This window comes from Bombina bombina, chromosome 6 (genome assembly GCF_027579735.1).
Source record: "Bombina bombina isolate aBomBom1 chromosome 6, aBomBom1.pri, whole genome shotgun sequence".
In the NCBI taxonomy this organism is placed as follows: domain Eukaryota; kingdom Metazoa; phylum Chordata; class Amphibia; order Anura; family Bombinatoridae; genus Bombina; species Bombina bombina.
This window is the reverse complement of record NC_069504.1, coordinates 215,069,436-215,096,943: the sequence shown is the minus strand read 5'-3', so window position 1 is coordinate 215,096,943 and position 27,508 is coordinate 215,069,436. Positions and strand designations below refer to the sequence as shown.

The following is a 27,508-nucleotide window of genomic DNA, read 5'->3' as shown; positions in this document are numbered from 1 at the left end:
GTCACTGCTCCCAGAATTTTTTCAAAGGTTCTGGGGGCTCTTTTGGCAGTGATCCATTCTCGTGGAATTGCTGTGGCACCCTACCTGGACGACATATTGGTTCAGGTGCCATCTTTTCAACTAGCAAAATCTTACACGGAGATATTGTTGTCTCTTCTTCGTTCCCACGGATGGAATGTGAATCTGGAAAAAAGCTCCCTTTCCCCTGCTAGAAGAGTAGTGTTCTTAGGGACCATAATAGATTCTCAATTGATGAAGATTTTTCTGACAGAGGTCAGGAAAAACAAAATAATTTCCTCTTGCCTCTCTCTTCAGGCTACTGCTGAACCTTTAGTGACTCAATGTATGGAGGTAATCGGTCTGATGGTGGCTTCCATGGACATTATGCCTTTTGCTCGATTCCATTTGAGAGCTCTTCAGTTGTGCATGCTCAGACAATGGAATGGCGACCATGCGGATCTATCTCAGAGAATAGAGTTAGATCAGTCATCAAGGGACTCTCTCCCGTAGTGGATTTCTCAGGAACATCTGTCTTAGGGTACATGCTTTCGGAGAACTTCCTGGATGATCGTGACCACGGATGCCAGCCTGCTGGCATGGGGAGCAGTCTGGAACTCGTTAAAAGCTCAGGGCCTTTGGACTCGGGAGGAGTCTGCTCTTCCCATCAACATCTTGGAGTTGAGGGTGATTTACAATGCTTTATTGGCTTGGCCTCAGTTGTCCTCAGCCCAATTTATCATGTTCCAGTTAGACAACATAACCTCTGTGGCTTACATCAATCACCAGGGAGGAACTCGGAGTTCCTTAGCCATAAAGTAAGTTACTCAGATTCTTCAGTGGGCAGAGACCCACAATTGCTGTCTATTTGCCATCCACATTCCAGGAGTAGACAACTAAGAAGCGGATTTTCTGAGCAGACAGACTTTTCATCCCGGGGAATGGGAACTCCATCCGGAGGTGTTTTCCAGCTAAGTCCTCCAATGGGGGTTGCTGGAGTTAGATCTGATGGCGTCCCGTCGGAACACCAAGCTTCCAAGGTACGGTTCAAAGTCAAGAGATCCGCAGGCCATTCTGATTGATGTTCTGGCGGTTCCTTGGGTTTTCAGGTTGGCATACCTGTTTCCTCCGTTTGCTCTCCTTCCATTACTCATTGCTCGTATCAAATAGGAGAGGGCGTTGGTGATTCTAATAGCCCCTGCGTGTCCTCGCAGTATCTGGTTTGCAGACATAGTGGAGATGTCATCCCTCCCACCTTGGAGACTACCTCTGAGGAAGGACCTCCTGATTCAGGGTCCCTTCCTTCATCTAAATCTCGTTTCTCTCAAGCTGACTGCTTGGAGATTAAACGCTTAATTCGTTCTAAGCGTGGTTTTTCTGAGTCGGTCATTGAGGCCATGATTCAGGCTCGCAAACCTGTTATAAGAAAGATTTACCATAAGATATGGCGTAAATATCTTTATTGGTGTGAATCCAAGGGCTACTCTTGGAGTAGAATTAGAATTCCTAGAATGTTATCTTTTGTTCAGGAAGGCCTGGAAAAGGGATTATCAGTCAGTACCCCGAAGGGTCAGATTTCTGCTTTATCTGTTTTACTACATAAACGTTTGGCAGATGTGCCAGACGTGCAATCTTTTTGTCAGGCCTTTGTCAAAATCAGGCCTGTCTTTAAAGTGAATGTCAATTTTGATGCTAAAGTGCCCGATTTTTTAAAAATTTGATTAAAAACAGGGGCACTTTAATTCATCAAAATTTACATTTCACTCGTGCTGTGAAAAAATTCTTCCCTTTTAATCTTGACAGCAGCTCCAGCTTCCTCCGGTCGTTGCAAGCCATTTCTGACATCAGAAATGATGGATAGGTCATCCTCCAATCACGGCTTCCCCCCGGCGGAATCGGTGTCTGATTCAACGTTGTGATTGGAGGAAGCCGGATTCCTCATTTTAGACCCAGGAAGAGGCTTTGCGACGGGTGGAGGAAGCTGGAGATGCTGTCAAGTTTAAAAGGTACGTTTTTTTTCACAACAGGAGTGAAATGTAAATTTTGATGAATTAAAGTGCCCCTGTTTGTAATCAAATTTTTATAAACCGGGCTCTTTAGCATCAACATTGACATTCACTTTAAGTCTGTTGTTCCTCCTTGGAGCCTTAACCTTGTTCTTAAAGTTTTACAGCTGGCTCAGTTTAAGGCCGTTGCATTCCATAGACAATAAGTTGGCTGCAACTCGGTCTTCTCTACATACTTTTTTTCCAAAATTTACATATTTTATATTTCTGCCTTGGTTGAGGCTTCTTTTGGGAAGAAAGGTTCTTCAAGCAGTGGTACCTTCTGTTTAGGACTGCCTGTCTTGTCCCTCCCTATTTATCCGTGTTCTCTAGCTTGGGTATTGGTTCCCAACAATTACTCAAGCCGTGGACTCTCACCATATCTTAGGAAAGAAAAACTAAATTTATGATTACCTTATCAGGTAAAGCATAAATTTTGTTTTTACAGTACTGTATACCAGAAAAGTGAGTACATCCCTCACAGTTTTGTAAATATTTTATTATATATTTTCATGTGACAACACTGAAGAAATGACACTTTTGCTACAATGTAAAGTAGTGAGTGTACAGCCTGTATAACAGTGTAAATTTGCTGTGCCCTCAAAATAACTCAACACACAGCCATTAATTTCTAAACCGTTGGCAACAAAAGTGAGTACAATTAGCCATTTTCCCTCCCCGGTGTCATGTGATTCGTTAGTGTTAAAAGGTCTCAGGTGTAAATGGGGAGCAGGTGTGTTAAATTTGGTGTTATCGCTCTCACACTCTCTCATACTGGTCACTGGAAGTTTAACATGGCACCTCATGGCAAAGAACTCTCTGAGGATCTGAAAAAAGGAATTGTTCTACTTTTGTGGGATATTCTAATCTCCTACAGGAATCTGATGTTTAAGGAACACCATGTTACAAAAGCAAGTTTCAATAGATGGTTGTCTCTAGACAGGGAATTGTTCGATTCAGAACCCTTATTGTATAAAATCTTTGACATAAAGATGTTAAGGCAGATGTAATGAGTTTCTCTGATATTTAGAATATATAAAATTTGTTTTTAAAGGTATAAAAATTTAAACCTGGAAAGTGGTGCCTAGATAAGAGTTTTTTTGTTTTGTTGTTGTTTGTGTCCCCCCCCCCCCCCCCCCCCCGCTTTGTTTGACTATGTGGTACTATTGAAATGACTGAGTGGCACCAATTAAATCCTGATGTTTGCATATTTTCAGATCTAAACTAGTAATAGTATAGACTGGAGGACTGGGGGCTTTTTCAGTCTGTCTGATATACAGTATATATGAATATGTATGTTTCCGAGTTATTGCTTACAACACTGTTAAGATTACTCACATCAGCCCTACTTTATTTCTGTACAATGTATTAAATTGCAGATTTGTTTATCTCGTTGAAGAGATTTGTGCTTTTCCCTAATTTAACTTTTTGTACATTTGATTATTGAACAGAGGAGAATAAAAAAGAAAAGATTTATAATTTTATTGCACAAGGAAGATGCAATTAAAACACATAGAAAGCAAACTCTCCCTCTTGCTCATACTAGCTGCTGGTGATATCTCCCCTAATCCTGGTCCCCCACAACTTCCTGGATTTGCATACCCATGTGTGCATTTCAATAGACATCAAAAACAAAACTCTGGTAACATTAATCTAATTCATCTTGCATCTAAAGCCACCACCCCCTTCACTTGTGCACTCTGGAACTCTCGCTCTGTTTGCAACAAGCTCACTATCCATGACCTCTTTATCTTCCACTCTCTCTCAATCTTCTGGCTCTCACAGAAACCTGGCTGTCTCCTTCAGACACAGCTTCCGCTGCTGCACTGTCACATGGGAGTCTCCACTTCAGCCACACCCCTAGGTCTAGACATTTTACTTTCCTCTTGTTGCACCTTTCAACAAATACAGCCCTTCTCTGCCCTCACATTTTCTTTATTCAAAACACACATGGTTCGCTTATTCTCTCCCCTCTGTATACGCGTTGCAGTAATATACCGCCCCCTTGGCTTCTTAACTCTATTTCTAGATCACTTTGCCGCCTGGCTACCTTATTTCCTTTCCACAGATACCCTTGCCCTCATTCTTGGCGACTTCAACCTCCCTGTTGACAATCCCACTGCCTCCTTTGCAAAACAACTTCTGCAACTCACTTCCTCTTTCGGCCTGTCACAATGGACTGACTCTCCCACACAAAAACATGGTCACTCCCTTGATCTGATTTTCAGCTACCGATGTACTTTCTCAAACTTCACGAACTCCCCTTTTCCTCTTTCTGACCATCATCTCCTCACTTGTAACATCACATTCCTCCCTACAATTCGCCCTCCTTCTACCCCTCACACCAAACTTCACAGAAGCATCAAGTCATTAGATCCGCAACAGCTCACTAGCTCTCTCGACCCTCTACTCTCTTCCATCCCCTCTTTTTCCTGCCCTGATGAATCTGCAACTATAACTCCACCCTTACATGGGGTCACACTTGACTCAGATCTTTCACTCCTTACATTCAGTCCTTGACTAAAGCCTGCCGCTTCCACCTTTAAAAACATCTCTAAAAATAGACATTTCCTTACACAAGACACAACTAAGATTTTAATCCACTCTCCCATCATTTCCCTCCTCGATTACTGCAACTCCATCCTCTCTGGTCTCCCTAGCTGCCGCCTAGCTCCTTTACAATCCATAATGAATGCCTCTGCTAGGCTCATCTTCCTTACACATCGCTCTTCATCTGCTGCATCTCTCTGCCAATCCCTTCACTGGCTTCCTCTTGCCTCTAGGATTAAACACAAAATTCTCACTCTGACATTCAAAGCCCTCAACTGCACTGCTTCCCTCTACATAATAGACCTTTTCTCAAGATAATCTCCCTTCCATCCCCTTTGCTCTGTTAACGATCTCCTACTCTCCTCTCCTCTTGTTATATCCTCACATTCCTATTTACAAGACTTCTCCAGACTGGCTCCCATTTTATGAAACTCTCTGCCTCGCTCCACAAGACTCTCACATAGTTTTGAAAGCTTCAAGTGCTCCCTAAAGACTCTACTATTCAGGGATGCATACAACCTACACTAACCTTCCTAACTCCATTGCTATCCCCTTAAACCCCTTAGCATGTAAGCCCCCAAGTCGGAACATTCTGTGATATGAGATGTAATCGCAGAAAATGCAGCATGTCTGCAGAAAGAATAGGACACATGCAGGAACTGTTAGTGCTTTAACTTTGCTGTGCTGTTCAACATCAGGCTGTTCTTTTCAAACAGAGCTGTACTCTGGCTGCAGTGTGCAAGTTTTCCTTAATACAATGCAGCCAGAGTGACATGTTGTTTGAAAAGAACAGTCAAATATGGGGCAGGGTATTGATTATGATTTTTCAACCCCACCATCTAGTCTTTCCTGGCCTGCAAAGCTGTGACTACTGAATACAAGATGTTCTTGTTAGCAATGCACCTTTTTTATTACTATATATTTTACCTTATAATTATATGATGTTAGACAAACCGCAAGAAAACATATTTATTTAAGAGACATTTTAAAAACTTAAAATGTATTTTTTTCTCTGCAACTAATTTGCAATACATTTTTCAACTGCTTCAATATTTTATAAACCGTAAAAAATGCTGTATTCTACAACACACTGTAATTTAGTCGGTGCTCTAGTGTAACTGCCTAATTTAAAACTTAATTTCAAAATGACCTGCAGAAAAATTTGCACTAAAAAATCTTATTGCAGAAAGTGAAAAAAAAGCTCTGCTCCTAGGATGTAAGCAATATGAGCCCAGCTGTTTGTAGATCACCTTCATAAGAGCCAACTCTCGGGAGGGCCCTCTACCCATTTGATCCCTATAATGTTAACTTGTATACGGCCTATGTTTATAGCGCTGCAGAATCTGATGGCGCTCTACAAATACCTGATGATAATAAAAATAAACAGTAAATGAAAGAAAATACTGTCCATGTGTCTATTTGGTACCTCTCAATTTACACCTGATGGCAAATGGATTAACTAGTAGGCTTAAGAGGTCCTTTATTACCTATTGCTAATTTTAGTCTTCCTGTGTCTATTTTGATTATACATACAATGAGTATAGCCTTGACTTAGAGACTTTTTGTTTTAATTTTTTTAATTTTAATACTTTATTTTAACTGCTGGAGCGTGTTAAATTGTCTGTGATTTATGAAGTCTTTGTTTCTTAATCAGTAAGCATCAAAACAAAGGCTGCATTTGGTGCTTTCCATTGTCTCCTGAACACATGATCATGTAAAATTCTGCTCTATCAAATATAAGCTATATTACAAGTAGCACGCTAATGTTAGCGCAGGACTTTATAATCTATATTGTGACCGCACTAACGAACGCGCATGTTACAAGTTGAAACAGTTTATTTTATGTGAAGAACATTGGAATGTAAAGTATTCATAAGTATCTTCCGCTTTAGCGCTGTTGGTCTTATGCAGTGTAGGGTAAGCGCACAAGTGATAAGTATTAGTTTTTTTTTTTGTTTTTTTTTAACTATGTGCCCCAATGAAGTCCATAGATAGAAAAAGTTAACATGGTTGCGATATCCAAAGTCTGCTCTCGCGCTAACTTTTTACTTTCAATACGTTGTAATACGTTCGCTTGTCTGTTCAGGGTAACATTTTATTTTGAGCACAGTTAGTTATTTAGTGGGCCACTTGTAATCTGGCCTATAGATAGGCCAGGAGTGTGCATTCAGAGGGCAACAGGTAACCTCTACATCTGTGTTTTCCAAACCTAATCCTCAGGACCCTTATTAGGTCATATATTAATTATATCTTAAAGGGACAGTAAACTGTAAAAAAAATTTTCCTTAATGTGTTTCCAGTTATACCAGCTGCAGAGAATTGAATGTATGAGAAATTGCTATTTCAGGTTTGTGTATATGAAATTGCTGGTTTTGCACTTTGAAACCACAGCATATTGAAATGGGTTGAGCTTGCAGGTAAAATTAGATTTCATTATGTTATCACTTTGTGTGCACACACTTCCTTATCTTATATCTGTTTGTAAACCAAAGGCCAATATTTAGAGAGAACAATGGAAAATTATCATTGTATTCATTATCTCTCCTACACCCCACTGGGAGTGTAATTTCTTTTGCTGGCTGTGTTTACATAGCCTGCCAATAGCCTGGACTTAAGTATAGAAACTTTCAGTATAGGTGGGGACACCACAGGCTAAATCAGCTATTTCAAAAGCTGAAATAAGGGTAAACTAGCTACTTTGTAAACAATTTAATAAACACCAGCAGGAAAAATGGATAATTGGGAACAAATTAAAAGGGAGAAAATTTGGGGGTAAACTCTTTTAACTAGAGTACAGGCAAATTAATCAGTTCACACATCAACTGAATATTTCACCTGTGCTCTAATTAAGATATAATGAATATCTGGCCGGTTAAACGTCCTGAGGACTGGCGTTGGGATACTACTTTACATAATTGTTTTATGAGTATTAAGATCTTTGTGATCCTATGTTTACTGGAAACATAATTAAGTGCTCTTTTTTAAATACTTCAGGTACGTCAAAAGATGTTGTATGCTGCAACAAGAGCAACTGTAAAAAAAGAATTTGGAGGAGGACATATAAAAGAGGAACTTTTTGGAACCACTAAGGTAAGTTTGTAGGGTTGCACAAAATCTTGGAGATGGTTCTAAAATGCAGTTTTAAAAAACAGAAAGCTTTGTGTCAGCAGAGATGCATATAAAACATGGCCACAAATTGACTGTTACAGAGAAAACAGGTACCTATATAGCAGGTATCATTGAGGAACAAAGGAACAATCATATTATCCCAACTGATACTCTACTCTTCCTCCTAACACTATTGCAGTGTCAGTTAAACCTTCAATACAATCCAACGTGAGTACCTGTATATTTATTGCCAGTGTTTCTCCCTATAAACTGTTAAATGTGTTCCAGAATCTGGTAGGAATGTCTTACAGACTGTACTTCATCAGCCCTAGGCTGAAGTTTTCTTCCTTTCCTATTCTTCATATGGCTCAGCTTTGGTACTGACCTACCCATTTTCTTGTGAAAGAGTTTCTGGATCTATGAGTTATCTGACTAGTTATTTCATCAAAAGATCTTTTTGTTTTATTACTGACTTTTGTTTTTCTAAAGAAAAAAATACCATTTTCATCCAGTTTTGGTCTTGAAGCAAGTATTTGACTTAATTTAAAACTTATGGCCCAGTTTTTTTTAAAGCTTTATGCTCACACAAGAATATATAAAAAGATCCTTTAGTAATAGAAGAGCTTTCATAGGATTCGCTCAAAGCAATGTTTACCTTATCTTACTATGGGAGAATTACAGTGAATTTTAGATAATCTCACCTATGTCCTTTCATCCGGCCATCCTTGCCCTGGAACTAGGTCAGTTCATGTACATCATATATGATCATATTTCAAACTACTGTATTTTCACGTTATATCTTTTAAAGGGACATTATACACTCATTTTTTCTTTGCATAAATGTTTTGTAGATGATCTATTTATATAGCCCATAAAGTTTTTTTTGTTTTTTTTAAAAATGTATAGTTTTGCTTATTTTTAAATAACATTGCTCTGATTTTCAGACTCCTAACCAAGCCCCAAAGTTTTATGTGAATACCGTCAGCTACCTTCTCCAGCTTGCTCCTGTTTGTGTAAAGGGTCTTTTCATATGCAAAAGAAGAGGGGGGGAGTGTCTTATTTACCACTTGCAGTGGGTTTTCCAGCTACCTTTTCAACAGAGCTAAACTAAGAGGTTCTAAGTAAGTTTTCTCTTGTAAGATGTATCGAGTCCACGGATTCATCCTTTACTTGTGGGATATTCTCATTCCCAACAGGAAGTGGCAAAGAGAGCACACAGCAGAGTTGTCCATATAGCTCCCCCTCTAGCTCCACCCCCCAGTCATTCTCTTTGCCGGCTCTAAGCAATCGGAAGGGTAAAGTGAATGTGGTGTTAGAATTGTAGTTTTTATTTTCTACAAGCAAGAGTTTGTTATTTTAAATGGTACCGGTGTGTACTATTTACTCTCTAGCAGAAAGTAGATGAAGATTTCTGCAGGGAGGAAGATGATTTTAGCAGGTTGTAACTAAAATCCACTGCTGTTCCCACACAGGACTGAGGAGTACAAGAGAACTTCAGTTGGGGGAACGGTTTGCAGGTTAGGCTGCAATAAGGTATGTTCAGTCATTTATTTCTAGACAAGACTGTGATAATGCTAGAAAAGACTGTTAATATCCCCATGAGGGAAGGGTAAGCTGTATTCAGAGACTAAGTATGGAATTTCAAGCTTACATCACAGGGCTAGTTTATGCTGGTTGACACTACTTCAGGGCAAACGGTTTTTATTGAAAATATCGTTTTTTGAGACACTTTGAAGGTTCCTTTGGGTTTCTTTCAGGGGTTATTACCCACATGGCTATTACTAAAACACTTGGGAGTGTTTCTTTAGGCCTCACAAGCACCGGAGTGAGGTGGGAGGGGCCTAATTTCGCGCCTCAGATGCGCAGTTAATTTGACTAGAAGTTCAGGCTGGTTCACATGGAGGGTCCTGCTGCAGTTTGAGGGCCTATAAGATAAGAAGCTTTTTCCCCATAAATCTGGTTCCCAAGGGCAGGTAGGGCCACAGCAGAGCTGTGGCAAGGTGCTGAAGTTTCTTTAACCGTTTTTTTTGGCTTCTGTCGATCCGGTTTGGGCATTAAGGGGTTAATCGTTTTATATTGCTAGTGGTGCAATCTTACTAATGCTTTAGGTACATACTGTAAAAATTTCGAAAAGTTTGCTGCATTTTTTCACTGTTTTGCAAAATTGTGTGCCTTTTTTATCTCTTAAAGGCACAGTAACGTTTTTTTCAAAGTGTGTTTTTACTTCATTAAAGTGATTTCCAAGCCTGTTTGTATTACTACTAGTCTGTTAAACATGTCTGACACCAAGGAAAATCCTTGTTCAATGTGTTTAGAAGCCATGGTGGAACCCCCTCTCAGAATGTGTCCCACTTGTACTGATATGTCTATACACTTTAAAGAACATATTGTTGCACTTAAAAATGTGGCCCAAGAAGATTCTCAGACAGAAGGTAACGAGGTTAGCCTGTCAACCTCTCCCCAAGTGTCACAACCAGTTACGCCCGCTCAAGTGACGCCTAGCACCTCTAGTGCGTCTAACTCTTTTACCTTGCAAGACTTGGCGGCAGTTATGGATAATACCCTCTCGGTGTTCTTATCTAAACTGCCGGTGTTACCTGCAAAGCGTGATAGCTCGATTTTAAGAACAGATAATGAGCATTCTGACGCTTTAGTAGCCGTATCCGATATACCCTCACAACACTCTGAAGTGGGGGCGAGGGATGTGCTGTCTGAGGGAGAAATTTCCGATTCAGGAAAGGTTTCTCCTCAGACAGATTCAGATACGTTGGCTTTTAAATTTAAACTAGAACACCTCCGCTTATTGCTCAGGGAGGTATTAGTTACTCTGGATGACTGCGACCCTATGGTGGTTCCAGAGAAATTGTGTAAAATGGACAAGTACCTAGAAGTTCCTGTTTACACTGATGTGTTTCCGGTCCCTAAGAGGATTGCGGATATCGTTACTAGGGAGTGGGATAGACCAGGTATTCCCTTCGTTCCCCCTCCTGTTTTTAAGAAAATGTTCCCCATATCTAACCCCATGCGGGACTCGTGGCAGACGGTCCCTAAGGTGGAGGGGGCTGTTTCTTCACTTGCTAAACGCACAACTATACCAATTGAAGACAGTTGTGCTTTTAAAGACCCTATGGATAAAAAATTAGAGGGTTTACCTAAGAAAATTTTTGTTCAACAAGGTTTTCTTCTCCAACCTATTGCGTGCATTGTTCCTGTAACCACTGCAGCTGCTTTCTCGTTCGAGGCGCTGGAAGATCTCATATGAGGACATTATGGACAGAATTAAGGCTCTTAAGCTGGCTAATTCTTTTATCTCAGATGCCGCTTTCCAACTAGCTAAGTTAGCGGCAAAGAATTCAGGTTTCGCCATTTTAGCGCGCAGGGCGCTATGGCTAAAGTCCTGGTCGGCAGATGTGTCGTCAAAAAACTATTGAACATCCCTTTCAAAGGAAAGACCCTCTTCGGGCCTGAATTGAAAGAGATTATTTCAGAAATCACTGGGGGAAAAGGCCATGCTCTCCCCCAGGACAAGTCCTTCAAGACAAAGAACAAACAAAATAATTTTCGTTCTTTTCGGAATTTCAGGAGCGGTCTCGCTTCATCCTCCCCTGCTGCAAAGCAAGAGGGTAACGCTGCACAACCCAGGGCAGCCTGGAAACCTTACCAGGGCTGGAACAAGGATAAACAGGCCAAGAAGCCTGCAGCTGCCTCCAAGACAGCATGATGGGGTAGCCCCAGATCCGGGACCGGATCTAGTAGGGGGCAGACTCTCTCTCTTCGCTCAGGCCTGGGCAAGAGATGTACACGATCCCTGGGCCTTAGAGATTGTATCCCAGGGATATCTTCTAGAATTCAAGGACTCCCCTCCAAGGGGAAGGTTCCACATTTCTCGTTTGTCTTCAGACCAGACAAAGAAAGAGGCGTTCTTACGCTGTGTAGAAGACCTACATACAATGGGAGTGATCCACCCAGTTCAGTTGCGGAACAAGGGCTGGGTTTTTACTCAAACCTGTTTGTGGTTCCAAAGAAAGAAGGAACTTTCAGACCAATCCTGGATCTCAAAATTCTAAACAAATTCCTCAGAGTCCCATCATTCAAGATGGAGACCATTCGGACAATCTTACCAATGTTTCAGGAGGGTCAATATATGACCACCGTGGATTTAAAGGATGCGTATCTGCACATTCCTATCCACAAAGATCATCACCAGTTCCTCAGGTTCGCCTTTCTGGACAAGCATTACCAGTTTGTGGCTCTTCCTTTTGGGTTGGCCACTGCTCCCAGAATTTTCACAAAGATGCTAGGGTCCCTCCTGGCGGTTCTAAGACCGCGGGGCATAGCAGTGGCACCTTATCTAGACGACATCTTAATTCAGGCGTCGACTTTCCAAAGAGCCAAGTCTCACACGGAAATCGTATTGGCATTTCTGAGGTCTCACGGGTGGAAGGTGAACATCAAAAAGAGTTCTCTCTCCCCCCTCACAAGAGTTTCCTTCCTAGGAACTCTGATAGACTCGGTAAATATGAAAATATATCTGACGGAGGTCAGAAAGTTAAAACTCTTCACCACTTGCCGAGTCCTTCATTCCATTCCTCAGCCATCTGTAGCTCAGTGCATGGAGACAATCGGATTAATGGTAGCGGCAATGGACATAGTCCCTTTTGCACGGATACACCTCAGACCACTGCAACTACGCATGCTCAAACAGTGGAATGGGGATTATGCAGATTTGTCTCCTCAAATACAGCTGGACCAGGGGAACAGAGATTCTCTTCTCTGGTGGTTGTCTCAGGATCACCTGTCTCAGGGAATGTGTTTCCGCAGACCAGAGTGGATCATCGTAACGACCGACGCCAGTCTGTTGGGCTTGGGTGCAGTCTTGGACTCCCTGAAAGCTCAGGGTTTATGGTCTCGGGAAGAAGCTCTTCTTCCGATAAACATTCTGGAACTGAGGGCGATATTCAACGCACTTCAGGCATGGCCTCAGCTAGCTGCGGCCAAATTCATCAGATTTCAGTCGGACAACATCACGACTGTAGCTTACGTCAATCATCAAGGGGGAACAAGGAGTTCCCTAGCAATGACGGAGGTAACCAAAATAATCAGGTGGGCGGAGGATCACTCCTGCCATCTCTCAGCAATTCACATCCCAGGAGTAGACAACTGTCGTCAGACTTTTCACCCGGGGGAGTGGGAACTCCACCCGGAGGTATTTGCCCAGCTGACTCAGCTATGGGGCACTCCAGAATTGGATCTGATGGCGTCCCGTCAGAACACCAAACTTCCTCTTTACGGGTCCAGGTCCCGGGATCCCCAGGCGGTGCTGATAGATGCTCTAGCAGCGCCTTGGTCCTTCAATCTGGCCTATGTTTTTCCACCGTTTCCTCTCCTCCCTCGTCTGGTTGCCAGAATCAAGCAGGAGAGGGCTTCGGTGGTTCTGATAGCGCCTGCGTGGCCACGCAGGACCTGGTATGCAGACCTAGTGGACATGTCATCTGTCCCACCATGGACGCTACCAGTGAGGCAGGACCTTCTAATACAAGGTCCTTTCAAGCATCTAAATCTAATTTCTCTGCGTCTGACTGCTTGGAGATTGAACGCCTAATTTTATCAAAGCGTGGTTTCTCTGAGTCGGTTATTGATACCCTGATTCAGGCTAGAAAGCCTGTCACCAGGAAAATCTACCATAAGATTTGGCGAAAATATCTTTTTTGGTGTGAATCCAAAGGTTACTCATGGAGTAAGATTAGGATTCCCAGGATATTGTCTTTTCTCCAAGAAGGATTGGAGAAAGGATTATCAGCTAGTTCCTTAAAAGGACAGATATCTGCTTTATCTATTCTTTTCCACAAACGTCTGGCAGAGGTACCAGACGTTCAAACATTTAGTCAGGCTTTAGTCAGAATCAAGCCTGTTTATAGACCTGTGGCTCCGCCATGGAGTCTGAATTTAGTTCTTTCAGTTCTGCAAGGGGTTCCGTTTGAACCTTTACATTCCATAGATATTAAGCTTTTATCTTGGAAAGTTTTGTTTTTGGTAGCTATCGCTTCTGCTCGAAGAGTTTCAGAGTTATCTGCTTTACAGTGTGATTCACCTTACCTGGTTTTCCATGCAGATAAGGTAGTTTTGCGTACCAAACCCGGTTTTCTTCCTAAGGTTGTGTCTAATAAGAATATTAACCAGGAAATTGTTGTTCCTTCTCTGTGTCCTAATCCTTCTTCGAAGAAGGAACGTCTATTACACAATCTTGATGTGGTTCGTGCTTTAAAGTTCTATTTACAAGCAACCAAGGATTTCAGACAAACAACTTCATTGTTTGTTATCTATTCTGGTAAGAGGAGAGGTTAGAAGGCGACTGCTACCTCTCTTTCCTTTTGGCTGAAAAGCATCATCCGTTTGGCCTATGAGACTGCTGGCCAGCAGCCTCCCGAAACAATTACTGCTCATTCTACCAGAGCAGTGGCTTCCACATGGGCTTTTAAAAATGAGGCTTCTGTTGAACAGATTTGTAAGGCAGCGACTTGGTCTTCGCTGCATACTTTTTCCAAATTTTCCAAATTTGATACTTTTGCTTCTTCGGAGGCTATTTTTGGGAGAAAGGTTTTACAAGCAGTGGTGCCTTCCGTTTAAGGTACCTGTCTTGTTCCCTCCCTTCATCCGTGTCCTAAAGCTTTGGTATTGGTATCCCACAAGTAAAGGATGAATCCGTGGACTCAATACATCTTACAAGAGAAAACAAAATTTATGCTTACCTGATAAATTACTTTCTCTTGTGATGTATCGAGTCCACGGCCCGCCCTGGCTATTAAGTCAGGTAGTGTTTTTGTTTAAACTACAGTCACCACTGCACCCTATGGTTTCTCCTTTTTCTTCCTAACCTTCGGTCGAATGACTGGGGGGTGGAGCTAGAGGGGGAGCTATATGGACAGCTCTGCTGTGTGCTCTCTTTGCCACTTCCTGTTGGGAAGGAGAATATCCCACAAGTAAAGGATGAATCCGTGGACTCGATACATCACAAGAGAAAGTAATTTATCAGGTAAGCATAAATTCTGTTTTTAAACATTTTTATACTGAATTTTTATATCAGTATCTGTGCATCTTATTCTTTATAGTAGTGTCTATTACATGCAGTTATATGAAAATGAGTGTATACTGTCCCTTTAAGTTCACTGTGGAGCACCTCTGTTTTAAATTATTTGGCTCTCCATTTTAATCTTTTTACAGTTTAGATTCATTATCTAGGCCTTTGTCTTGCCTCTAGAAAATATTAGATCTGAGATTTCATTGGTCTCTTATCTGGATACTATCCTAACAGAGGTGGTTAGAAAAGTAGGGCTATTAAACTTTCACAGTGTTTCAGATCCTTAAGATATACTAAAACTAGGTGATAAGCCTGCCAGGAGGGCAGTCTATGTTTAAAAAATACAACCCCCCAAGCTAAAGTTACAAAAAATAAAAAAGTAAAAGTACAGAAAAAAAAATAAACAAAGCTATCCAAAAAATGTAAACCTAAACTAATACCCCTATAAAAATAAAAAATCCCCCCCAAATAACCCCCCAATCTAATACTAAACTACCAATAGCCCTTAAAAGGGCCTTTAAATAGCTCTTTTACTTACAAAAATTACCAATTTCTCCCTAACAGTAAAACCCCCCCAAAATAAAAAAAAACCTAACACTAAAAAAAAACTAAACTACTCATTGCTCCTAAAGGGGCATTTGTATGGGCATTGCAATCTGCTCTTTTCCAGCCCAAAAAAACACTAATCTAAAAAAAAAGCCAAAGACTAAGCCCCAAATTGGTATTTACCGTTCCTGAAGTCCGGCGGAGAAGGTCTTCTTCCAAGGGGCTCCATCATCTTCTATCTTCATCCGGAACGAAGGCAGCTCTGAGCTGTCTTCCCCGATGCGTGGATCCTCCGCAGCGGGCCCCAACGGAGGCGAGATACCTCGGCGGCATGGAGGATCCTCTTCATCCGATGTCCGTTGGACACTGAAGATTGAATGCAAGGTACCGCAATCAATTTGGGATACCTTGCATTCTTATTGGCTGAAATTTTGAAATCAGCCAATAGAATTAGAGCTACTGAAATCCTATTGGCTGTTTTTATTTCAGCCAATAAGATTTCAGTAGCTCTCATCCTATTGGCTGATTTCAAAATGTCAGCCACTAGGAATGCAAGGTACCCCAATAAATATGGGGTATCTTGCATTTAATCTTCAGTGTGCGACGGACGATCGCATGAAGTGGAACCTCCACGCTGCCAAGGACCACGCCGAGGATCCACGCATCGGGGAAGCCAGCTCTATACCTCCGCTCTGCGCCTCCTTCGCTCCGGGTGAAGATAGAAGATAATGGAGCCGCCTGGAAGAAGACCTTCTCCATCTGACTTCAGGAACGGTGAGTATCTATTTGGGGCTTAGTGTTAGGATTTTTTTAGATTAGGGATTTAATGAGCTGGAAAATAGCTGATTGCTCTTTTAAGGGCAGTAAAAGAGCTGAATGTCCTTTTAAGGGCAATCCCCATACAAATGCCCCTTTAGGGGCAATGGGTAGTTTAGGCTTTTAGTGTTAGTTTTTTTATTTTGGGGGTTTTGGTGGTGGGTTTTCTTTTACTGTTAGGGAGGATTTAGTAATTTTTAAATGTAAAAGAGCTGTTTAACTTAGGGCAATGCCTGTAATGCTCATAGGATATCTCTCTATCAGACCAAACTTTACCAGTAGTCTTCTTATCCCTGCATAAAGTGGTATCATAGGAAATATCCCAGAGAAGAGTAAGTTAGTGAAATGAGGTAAGCAGTACTCACTGTAGAAGGCAGAGAATGGTCAAGACGGGCTGACCTGGACAACAGGAAAGAAATCCAGCAGTGTAGCAGTTCAGGGGTAAACCAATAGAATGGTCAGACAAACAGAGTTCAATAACAGTATGGCAATCCAGCAGTTCAGGGGTTAAGCAAGCAGTGTGTTCAGACAGGCAGAGTTCAATAACAGTATGGCAATCTAGCAGTTCAGGGGTTAAGCAAGCTGAGTGGTCAGACAGGCAGAGTTCAATAACAGTATGGCAATCCAGCAGTTCAGGTGTTAAGCAAGCAGTGTGGTCAGGCAGGCAGAGTTCAATAACAGTATGGCAATCCAGCATAAAGTAACACAGCACCAAGGAGCACAAAAAGCAACACCTATACTTGGGCACAGGTGAATGTAAGTTAGGTACTTACATAGCCGCAGGATTTGTGCCACAGGAGGAATCCGAACCGGCATCAGGAAGAGAGGCGCACGGCAATGACGTCATCGCCGGCACTCAAAGCTCACCGCAGCGTCCATGGCAACGGACGAAGAGGCGGCCGGACGGCATGACAATGCTCTACAAAAGGCCCTTTTAAGGGCTATTGGTAGTTTAGTTTAGGGGTGTTTTTATTTGGGGGGAGGCTTTTTTATTTTCATAGGGATTAGGTTTTATTTATTTTATTTTTTTGATAATTTTGTTTATTTTTTTCTGTAATTTTAGCGTTTTTTATTTTTTGTAATTTTAGATTATGTTTTTGTAATTTAATGTTAAGTTTTATTTAAGTGTAACTTGGTATTGGGGTTAATTTAGGGGGTGTTAGGTTAGGGGGCTTAGTAATTAGTTATTTGCGTTGTGGGGGGTTGGCGGTTTAGGGATTAATAGGTTAATTAGATTTATTGCGATGTGGGGGTTTGTCGGTTTAGGGTTTAATAGGTTAATTAGGTTTATTGCGATGTGGGGGATTGGCGGTTAAGGGTTTAATATTTTTATTGTCATTTGCGGATTAGAGGTTAATTACTTTATTATTTTGCGATGTGGGGGTTGGCGGTTTCGGTGTTTGTTAATACTTTGTGCGGGAGGTTAGGTTTTTTGTTATACTTCGTGCTGGCGGTTAGTTACGTGTATTTTCGTTATTTCGTGCGGGCAGTTGCGTGTTTTTTTTTTTAAATTTTTTTAAGGCTTCCGGTTTGCCTACGCTGCATCCTGGTGGATTCTTTTACCACCCTGCCATTTTCGGAATCCACCAGGATGCAGGTGGATTCTTTTGACTGCATGTGCAGCCAACATTCTTTTGGCTGCCTCGCACAGCCAACATTCCTTTGAGGATGTGCGCGCAACTGGCGACACTGACGGACGCGTTACAAACGCGATTATAGTATAGATATGAAGGCACCAATGGCACTACATATACATACATCTCTTTATGAGCTACCTATTTTATATGTTTATATTATCATATTTTGAATCAATTTAAACATCCTGCTTTAGTGCTTTATGGTGCTGTGTATTAAAATGTAGTACTTTTATGTTAAATCAGCAACTTGGCTGAATATAATTCACTTTTAGCACTCAAATGTTCAGAAACATAAACTAAAGTCATTTTTATTATTATTATCGGTATTTGTAGAGCGCCAACAGATTCCGCAGCACTAATTTTTTGGACAATATATATGAAGTGTGTCATCCGAATTTTGATAAAAACAACTTTATTACAAAAATAAGTTAAAAAATGTATTTATTTATAAAATATTTTTCCAGGAAGGATACATTGAGATTTCTCTCGTTTTCAAATATGTCCTGGGACCACAAAACATTGCATTGATACAATAGGGTACAATAAAATACAAAAACAATAATAATACATAATATATGCAAAAATTTAACATAGAACAGGTAGGAAATATTTAATCAACCATGACAGGTGCATTCCGTAGAGAGGGATCTCTTAAAGGATATAAGGCTTGGGGAAGTTTTGAAAGTGTGAGGGAGGTCATTCCATAATTGTGGCGCTCTGTAGGAAAAGGAGGATCGAGCTGCTTTCTTTTTGTATTGAGGCAAGCTAAATAATGTGCTGTTATTGGATCGGAGGTTATAGGAGGTGGGAATAGCCGGGGAGAGCATTCTGCTCAGGTAGGGTGGGAGCTTCCCAGAAAAACTCTTAAACACAAGGCAGGAAAGATGGAGGGTGCATCCAGTGACAGCCAGTTTAGTTCTTTTAGCATGTCACAATGGTGGGTCCTGTAGTTACATTGTAGCACAAAGCGGCAGAATGAGTTATACAATGTATTAAGTTTATTAAGGTGAGTTTGCAGTGCAGGTGCATATACTACCTCCCCGTAATCCATGATAAGCATCAGCATTTACTGTACAATCGTTTCCTTTACTGTAGGGCTGAGGCAGGATTTGTTTCTGTACAGGGCACCTAGTTTTGGATAAAATTTAGATGCAAGTTTTTCTATGTGGAAGCCAAAAGATAGATTGGGGTCTAACAACATACCGAAGTATTTGAAAAAGTGGACTGCGGTCAGCGTGCAATTGGATTTTGTTTTTATGCGAAGATGGGAATTTTGTAATTTGTGTAATTTAGGTCCTGTTCCAAAGATCATTGTGACAGTTTTGTCAGTGTTTAGGAAGAGTTTGTTTTTTGAGATCCACTTTTCTAGCTCTGTGAACTGGTCTTGGAGCACTGCTTCAAGCTGCGGCAGATCGGAATTGTTTGCATAGATTACTGTGTCCTCTGCGGATTTCCAGACATTAGGCAGATAATTTATAAATAATGTAAATAGTAGGGGGCCGAGAATGGAACCTTGGGGAACACCACACGTTACTGTGAGAGGGAGTCTCTGTCAGAAATGGAGACATATTGTGATCGATCCCATACGTATGATCGAAACCAGGTTAACGGACGATCATCAATACCAGAGTTTTTTTAGTTTGAGCAGTAGTATGTTGTGGTCTACTACTGTGTAAAAGGCCTTTGCAAAATCAAGGAAAATGGCTCCAGTTAGGTCTCCTTGTTCCATGCCAGTTTGTATGTTGTTGCAAACTTTTAGGAGGGCAGTTGTAGTGGAGTGATTCGGGCGAAAACCTGATTGATCAGGGGTCAGATAGTTAGATTGTTGGTAATACTCACATAGTTGCGTATGGACGCATTTTTCTAAGATTTTTGACAATACTGGGAGCAAAGATATAGGGCCATAATTACAAACCAAGGTTAACTCCCCACTTTTATGGATAGGCACTACTCTTGCAGTTTTCCAAAGTTTGGGTATGTATCCAGACACCAAAAATTCGTTAATTAGGGTTGTGGCGGGTTTGGCAATTGCTGGCGCACTGAGCTTCAACAGGATTGCTGGGATTTGATCAGGTCCAGACTGGTTTTTCATTTTTAGATTATTAAGGTGTTTCTTAATGACATTGATGGGTACAGGTCTAAAATTGAACTTCTCTAAATTGGGTCTTTGCTGATTTAGTAAAACATTATAGTGCTGCAACAGTGAGTGACAAATGATTACATTTAAATATGAAAGTATAAATATAGTCATATTGTATCCTATATATTTATTGTGTGTTTTCCACATCAATGTGAATATATTTCTCAATTGCTTGCTTTTAATGTTTTATAACCCTTTCAATGGGTGTTTTTGTAATAATGTATGTATGTTATTTCAAACTCCTAACCAAGCACCATAGTATCAGACTCATAGTATCAGACTCATAGTATCAGACTCATAGTATCAGACTCAAGTTTTTGTAACTGGTCTTTTCATATGCATTAGCGCTGCAGAATCTGTTGGCACTCTGCAAATAACTGATAATAAAAATAATATACAGGGGAGGGGGTTAGGGGATTTCTGCTTCTTCAGCCCCATTCAATTGGTGTCCCTACCTAACCTCATCAACAGTGCTTAATCTGGAGCTTCTAATTATGTTTGTTTTTAAAAGGTTTTATACTGGATTTTTATATCGGTATCTGTGCATATTCTTCTTTATAGTAGTGTCTGTTACATGCAGTTATAGGACAATTGGTGTATACTGTCCCTTTTAATAGCTTATGGGCACGATTCTCTAAAGCTCTCTGGTCTTTTGAGAATATTTACGTCTTGTCAATACAGTTCCTTTAAATAATGTTAGCCTAATGTTTAGTTAGAGAGCTGTTCCTCTTACTAGGCCAGGTTCTGGATGTGAAGGAGAAACCCATACATTACAATAAAATGTTTATTAAAAAAATAAAAAAAGCATCAATGGCCAGTCTTTGATAATTGGACCTTTAGTTTATTAAATAATTGTCTGGATTCTCTCTGGTAAAATAAACATGGATAGTTGTGGTTAGCAACATTTTGGATGAACTCATGGCAAGTCTGAAGTTTTATCATTTGGCAATTGGTCAACTTTAGGGTGATCTTGGCTACCTCTATTCTACATCTTCGGTGTTGGGGAACAACTGTTCCTAGTTGGCTAAAATGTAAATATCAGAGGACAGCTTTGCTTATTAATGTTTTTTTCTAAAAAAAAAATTCCTAGAATTGAGGTGTTCAGAAATATATAGTCACCAGTGGCTAGATATTGCAACAAAAACAGTGTTCCTGGCTCCGTTAAAATCCTTGTTAGACAGTCTTGAGTGCATTAGCGCCTACCTTTTCCCATTATTCTGCAACATGAAACTAAAATGATCAGATCTTTTGTTATTTGTTCTATGTAGGGGTATACTGAAATTACCCTGGATCTGAAACAAGAAAGAACAAACCACAGCCTTGGGTGCACATACCTACTTATACAGCTTTAAAATTAAATTATGATGGTGACATACAAATATTCCCCATTAAAAAGAAAAAAAGCAGAGCACAACACAAATGAACACATTTATAGTTATCTATGTATTCACTACTTTTTTCTAACTGCAAGTTAATCTAAAGCTATGCATTATATGCCTCTATCACAGGATTTATTGCCTTTTTGGCTGGCTGTGTTTTGAGACGTCAGAAAGTGTACTAAGGTGTAAGTTGTGTCTAAACTGGTTACATGTAACTGCATTGAGAGGAATAGCTGTTATGTGTGAAATCTGCTTATTTTGAGTAAAGGTTCTGCACCACTTGCAGTAAGCCACAAGCATATTAGGATGGTCGGCTACATAGCGTAATCAGTTGCCTCAAAGAACTTTTAAGATTTGTGTGTTCCCCTTGTAATGTAATATAATTAGGGTTCACATTGTGAGAGTCACCTCCTAATGAAGTAATATAATAATAAGTGATAGGTAATTAGGATATGGAGCAGGAAAATGTACTTTAGAAGTACAATAACACTTGTCACTCGTATATTTCACACTGGAATGCATTTACTGGCTCTTTTAATGTACTGTACATACTACACTGCTACAAATAGTGTTTTGTCTAAAGCAGCATATTGTTCCCTTGTTTACCTGAGCCTCCACTTCAGGGAAGTGAGAGTGCATCCATTGATACTTGAAAGGTGATAGCATATATTTTTTTTATGTCATTATGAGAGCGCTTTATGTTAATGTTCTCGGAGCATGCAGGGTACGACTGAATTGTTACTAATCATGTTACGGTCGTATAAACACCACGCCAGAAACATGAGTCTTTTCAAGAGGGTTTCCTCCACTTGCCTGACCTGTCTGTAAAGGGTTTAAATAATAATTAAGTATTAATAACCATGTGTTTTATTTCTTCAGGATGATGTTTCACTGACAGGATACAAAAAGTACTTGGCTTGCCAGTCATCCCCTGCTCCTCTTACAACAGCTGAGGAAGAGCTGAGGCAAATAAAGATTAGCGAGGTAATAATCATTTTATGCAATGTAGTCTTGGGTTACTTCCAAGGTGAGAATTTTCTTTTATCAGCTCACACGTGATTACCAGATACATATAGTGCCATCTTGTCCGTTTGGTTGTTTTCTATTGTTTTATATTATAATTTAAGACTTTGAAAATAAAAACTATAAGAAGCATTTTAGACTGTATTTCTTAAAGGAACACAGAGAGCTTTTGGTTAAAGGGACATAATACTCATATGCTAAATCACTTGAAACTGATGCAGTATAACTGTAAAAATCTGAGAGGAAAATGTTACCTGAGCATCTCTATGTAAAAAAAAAAGATATTTTACCTCACAATCTCCTCAGCTCAGCAGAGTAAGTGCTGTGTAAAAAGTTATTTTTCCGTTGCTGTCCAGCTGCAGGTAATAAAAAATGAAGAAATGAACTGCAGCCAACCGGCATCAACAGTGCTGAGGTCATGAACTCTTTTACTGTGATCTCCTGAGATTTCATTTAATTCTTGTGAGATTTCATAGTAATCTTCCTTAAACTGAATAGGGAAATAACATGTGTGCATGAGGCTCACTCCCTTGCCTGTCCCGGGACAGACATACTGATTTGCTGCTTAAAGTCTCTTTACAATGGGGTGTGAATACTTAGGACATTTTGAGGTAAAATATCTTCCTTTTTTACATAGAGATGTTCAGGTGATATTTTCTAGTCCGCTTTTTACAGCTATGCTGCATCACTTTCAAGTGTTTCAACATTTGGGTATCATGGCCCTTTAACTAATTTAGAAGATAAACAAATTGTTTTTAGAAATACAGCAAATTTGAGATACATAGTTCTGGGTACTAAACAGACCAGACAAACGGAGTGATTGGAAATAAATTCTGTCCATAAAAGTTGCTTTATTTTACATTAAAGAATTAGTACTATTCTAAATTGAAAAGGCCAAAACCTGTAAACCCACAGTTCATTTTGCTTACACTATATGATTTGTATAATGAAAATAATTTACGAGAGTCTTATTCTTGACACATTTATTCTGTTTCTTTATTGTAAGTGTAATATAATACTACTAAAAAGCTTATCAATTGCTGAAAAACACACTCAAGGCAGCAAATATTTGTTTACCTGTCATGTCTGTTTAAAAACAAATGACCAAAACTTGGTAAAGGAGTTTATCTTTTTTATTTTCTTTCAAAAATGTTATGGAATACATAAATGGCAAACTGGTAAAGGCTTTGGAGCACCTGTGGGGCAGACACGTGCACGTTTGCGTACTGCAATTCACGTGTCTGCTTACTGCAAGTTAACCAATGCGTCTTAACCTCTCCGTTACCTCTCTGAGGTGGCAGAGATAAATTGACAGGCCCTTCTGTTTAGCGACTGGTCCAATAAGGATTCTCTTGTGAAATGATAACTGCAAAGAGCAGACATACAGTGTCCGCTGCCCACTTGCCATGAAGATGTGTGCACAGGTTTTTCCAGTTTGCAAATTTATCTGGACATCACTTAGTACGTGGGGCCCAAGCTCTGCATTCTGAACCCCCCCCCCCTCCCAATAAATAAATAAATATTGAACCTTCTGTTAAATTAAGAGATCATGGGTAAGAAGGTGCAATATTGGTGGTGCGGAGATTACTGGTTTGAGTTTTCACTTTATGGAATTCAATAATTCATTTTTTGTGTTAGATTAAAAACTTAAAACTTTGACATGAAAATAGTGTATTTTTATTTAGTTACATTCATATTAATAACCTTTAAACATGTATAATTATAAAAATCACTTTGGGCTGCTTTCTTCATTACTTAATAATTGTAGTAATATACTGTATGTGATATTATTTTATCTACAAAACAACTACTAATCAAAATAATATGATTAAAATAATGTTGGCAATATCCACAATATTTGATATGTTTCTTAACACAGCATTATCATTTTTAAAAATTTTCTTACACATCTACATTTTTTTGGTTATTCATTCTGTTGTCTGTTGCTTACAAAAGTGTGTTTAAGCTCCCTTATCATCTTGCTTTATATAATGATATACATGTGGCATCCCTGCTATAGAATAATAAGTGGATTCTTTTAGACCCAAACAGATATCGGTGTAGATACAAAACATCAGACACTACAGGGAATAACGTTCCCGTTGGATAAAGCTGCATTGCAGGCTATGGAACAGTTGAAACATATGAAGTTGAATTATGTACAGTTGGTAAGTTAAATACCATAGCATTTTTTCATCTGATTTAATGTACATATAATAAAAGAAAATATTTATCCTCTGTTTCAATCTGTACACATTTTTGTTCAGAACAGCCAATCAGATGCCAGGTATAATAGGGCTGAACAGTTAATGCAAGCATTTATAGGATTAATTAAAAAAAGGAAAACAAAAAGTATAGCATGCAGATTTGAAAAAAAAAAAAAGATAAAATAACAGAACTTCCAGTGGAAGTAATACATTTAAATAACATCGCCTTTTGGTCTATTTAATGTTTGTCCTCAGTTGCAGAAATAAAGTGTTTTGCGCTGTTGCTTTTACTGGCAAAGAGAACCAAGATTTGGGTCAGCACAACTGTACGGTGCTCGTGTGACTGGGGTGTACTGCTCAACCCCTCCAAATAACGATATATACAAAATGTCACCAGCACCATCTCTTTAAAGCTGTATAATCTTTATTTAAGACATAAAAACATTTGTAACCCCTTCACTGAGGCATTTGACATTGATGTGCTCGCTGAAAGCTTTTTGTTGTACTTCTTGCATTTAGACATCAATTTCAGCACTTTATTGTGAGGTAATCACACAAATTAAGGTTGCATTTTTTTTTGCAGAAATACTGAAATATGTATGACCCATTTGAATGTGTGTATCCACTGTCTAGTTTGTAGTAAAAAAAAAAAAATAATTACAAAAAAAATAATCATCCTATACGTACAGGACTTCACAAAATGCCATCTATTTTTACATTTAATGGTTTCCTATTCATTTTGCTACTTGTCTTTTAATAAACCTTCCCACCAAATGTCAGATACATTTACACTTATAATAATCCATTAAAAAGGCCTAAAGTCCCACATGATGCCTTGTTATAAAACCCCCTCTTTAAAATAAATCCCCTATGTAAGTTTTATTTGCCAGGTGATCACTGGGGTAATAGCTTAATGAGTTGATTATTTAAAATGGTGCTGTAGTCAGATTAAGGTTTATGAACATTCTCTAAAGGCTGAGTTATAAGGAATCATTTGTAGCAAACACACAGGCCTAGATTACAAGTGGAGTGCTATCGTGATCACGAGATTGCAGTGTTTTTTACGCTCATATCCATGCCGTTTAAATTACCACAAATTTGTTTGCTGCGAAATTGCGGTAATTTACACTCCCCATATTTTCTATGGGTAACTTTGAGCAATAATATGCACTTGTATTACAAGTTGAAAGTGAACGCAATTGAACAAACGCAATCGCATTTACCGCCCAAACTTTTTACGCAACCAGAAAGAGTTTGTCAGGAGGAAACAGTTGTACTAAACTACACTTTGAAACCCTAAACTGCCACACCCCCCACTGCAAAGTAAGCATCTACACTATTAACCCCTAACAGCCAGCCCACACTATCCCACTATGCAAATTAACCCACTAACATCTACAAAAATTACATGTGAAAAAAAAAAAAATCTAACCTTACCAAAAAATCTAACCTTACCAAAAACAACATAAAAAAGTACATTACAAAAAATAAAAAACCTAACATTACTGTAAAAAATAAAACCTACCATTACAAAAAATAAATTGCCAAAAAAAATCCCCCAAAAAACAGTTATGCCTTTTTCTCAACCCCCCCCAAAAAAAAACAACCCAAAGGAAAAAAAAAAAAAACTATTCTAACACTTAGCTACAAATAATCCTTAAAGGGACAGTATACACTCATTTTCACATAACTGCATGTAATAGACACTACTATACAAAATAAGATGCACAGGTACTGCTATAAAAATCCAGTATAAAATGGTTTAAAAACGTACTTAGAAGCTTTCAGTTTAGCTCTGTTGAAAAGCCCACTGCAAGTGGGAAATAAGACACTCCCCCCCTCCCCCTTCTTTTGCATATGAAAAGACCCTTTACACAAACAGGAGCAAGCTGGAGAAGGTAGCTGACGGTATTCAAATAAAACTTTGGGGCTTGGTTAGGAGTCTGAAAATCAGAGCAATGTTCTTTAAAAATAAGCAAAATTATACATTTTAAAAAAAAACAAAAAACTTTATGTGCTTTATAAATAGATCATCTACAAAACATTTATGCAAAGAAAAAATGAGTGTATAATGGCCCTTTAAAAGGGCCTTTGTAGGGCATTGCCTTAAAGTGAACCATTTTTTTACCTCTATTGACTCTTATGTAGGATTAGGTTATCTTGTGTGCAATATTGTAAGTTTGGCTTTTTGTGCACTTTAGCGAATGCGCTAATTAGTGCTCCACTTGTATTCTAGCCCACAGTGTGCAGTGAGTTTGAGCAGGTAATAAGAGAAGGCAAATTGTAGGTAATGTGAAGAACGTGGGAGCAAGTTGCTGAGTGATAGAAGTGAAATCTGAGCTAAAGGAGGGAACAGTGCAGCTAAATGCTTTTGCCGATTTAATCCTCTGTCATAGGAAACGCAGCTACAATTCATCAGGCTACTTCAAGTACTTATTTATTGTTAGCATTCATAAAGCTATAAGCTTAAAAGGACATGAAACCCAATTTTTTTCTTTCATGATTCAGATAGAGAATTTCATTTTAAACATCTTTCTAATTTACTTCTATTATCTAATTTGTTTTATTCTCTTGGTATAATTTTGTTGAAGGAGCACCAATGCACTAATGGTTTCTAACTGAACACATGTGTGAGCCAATGACAATCGAGATATATATATATATATATATATATATATATATATATATATATATATATATATATATATATATACAGCAACCAATCAACAGCTAGAACCTAGGTTCTCTGCTGCTCCTGAGCTTGCCTAGATAAACATTTTAGCAAAGAATAACAAGAGAAGGAAGCAAATTAAATAATAGAGGTAAATTGGAAAGTTGTTTAAAATTGTATTCTTTATCTGAATCACGAAAGAAAAAATTTGGGTTTCATGTCCCTTTTAAGTCACACACTACAAAATAGGATTTAGATATTTCCAATATTATTGTTTTGCTTTTGTTTAAATACAGTGTTTTTTTTCCCCT

The 27,508-nt window shown here is 39.3% G+C and overlaps 1 protein-coding gene across 1 annotated transcript in view; it reads left to right on the top strand.

Moving 5' to 3' along the window:
- Positions 1-27,508, top strand: part of TWF1 (twinfilin actin binding protein 1) — a 95,901-nt gene that overhangs the window by 27,627 nt on the left and 40,766 nt on the right. Inside the window, exons 4-6 of the mRNA XM_053716736.1 lie at positions 7,587-7,682; positions 22,176-22,280; positions 24,362-24,487. Coding sequence (XP_053572711.1) covers positions 7,587-7,682; positions 22,176-22,280; positions 24,362-24,487 — 327 coding nt within the window. The remainder of the gene's footprint in view (positions 1-7,586; positions 7,683-22,175; positions 22,281-24,361; positions 24,488-27,508) is intronic.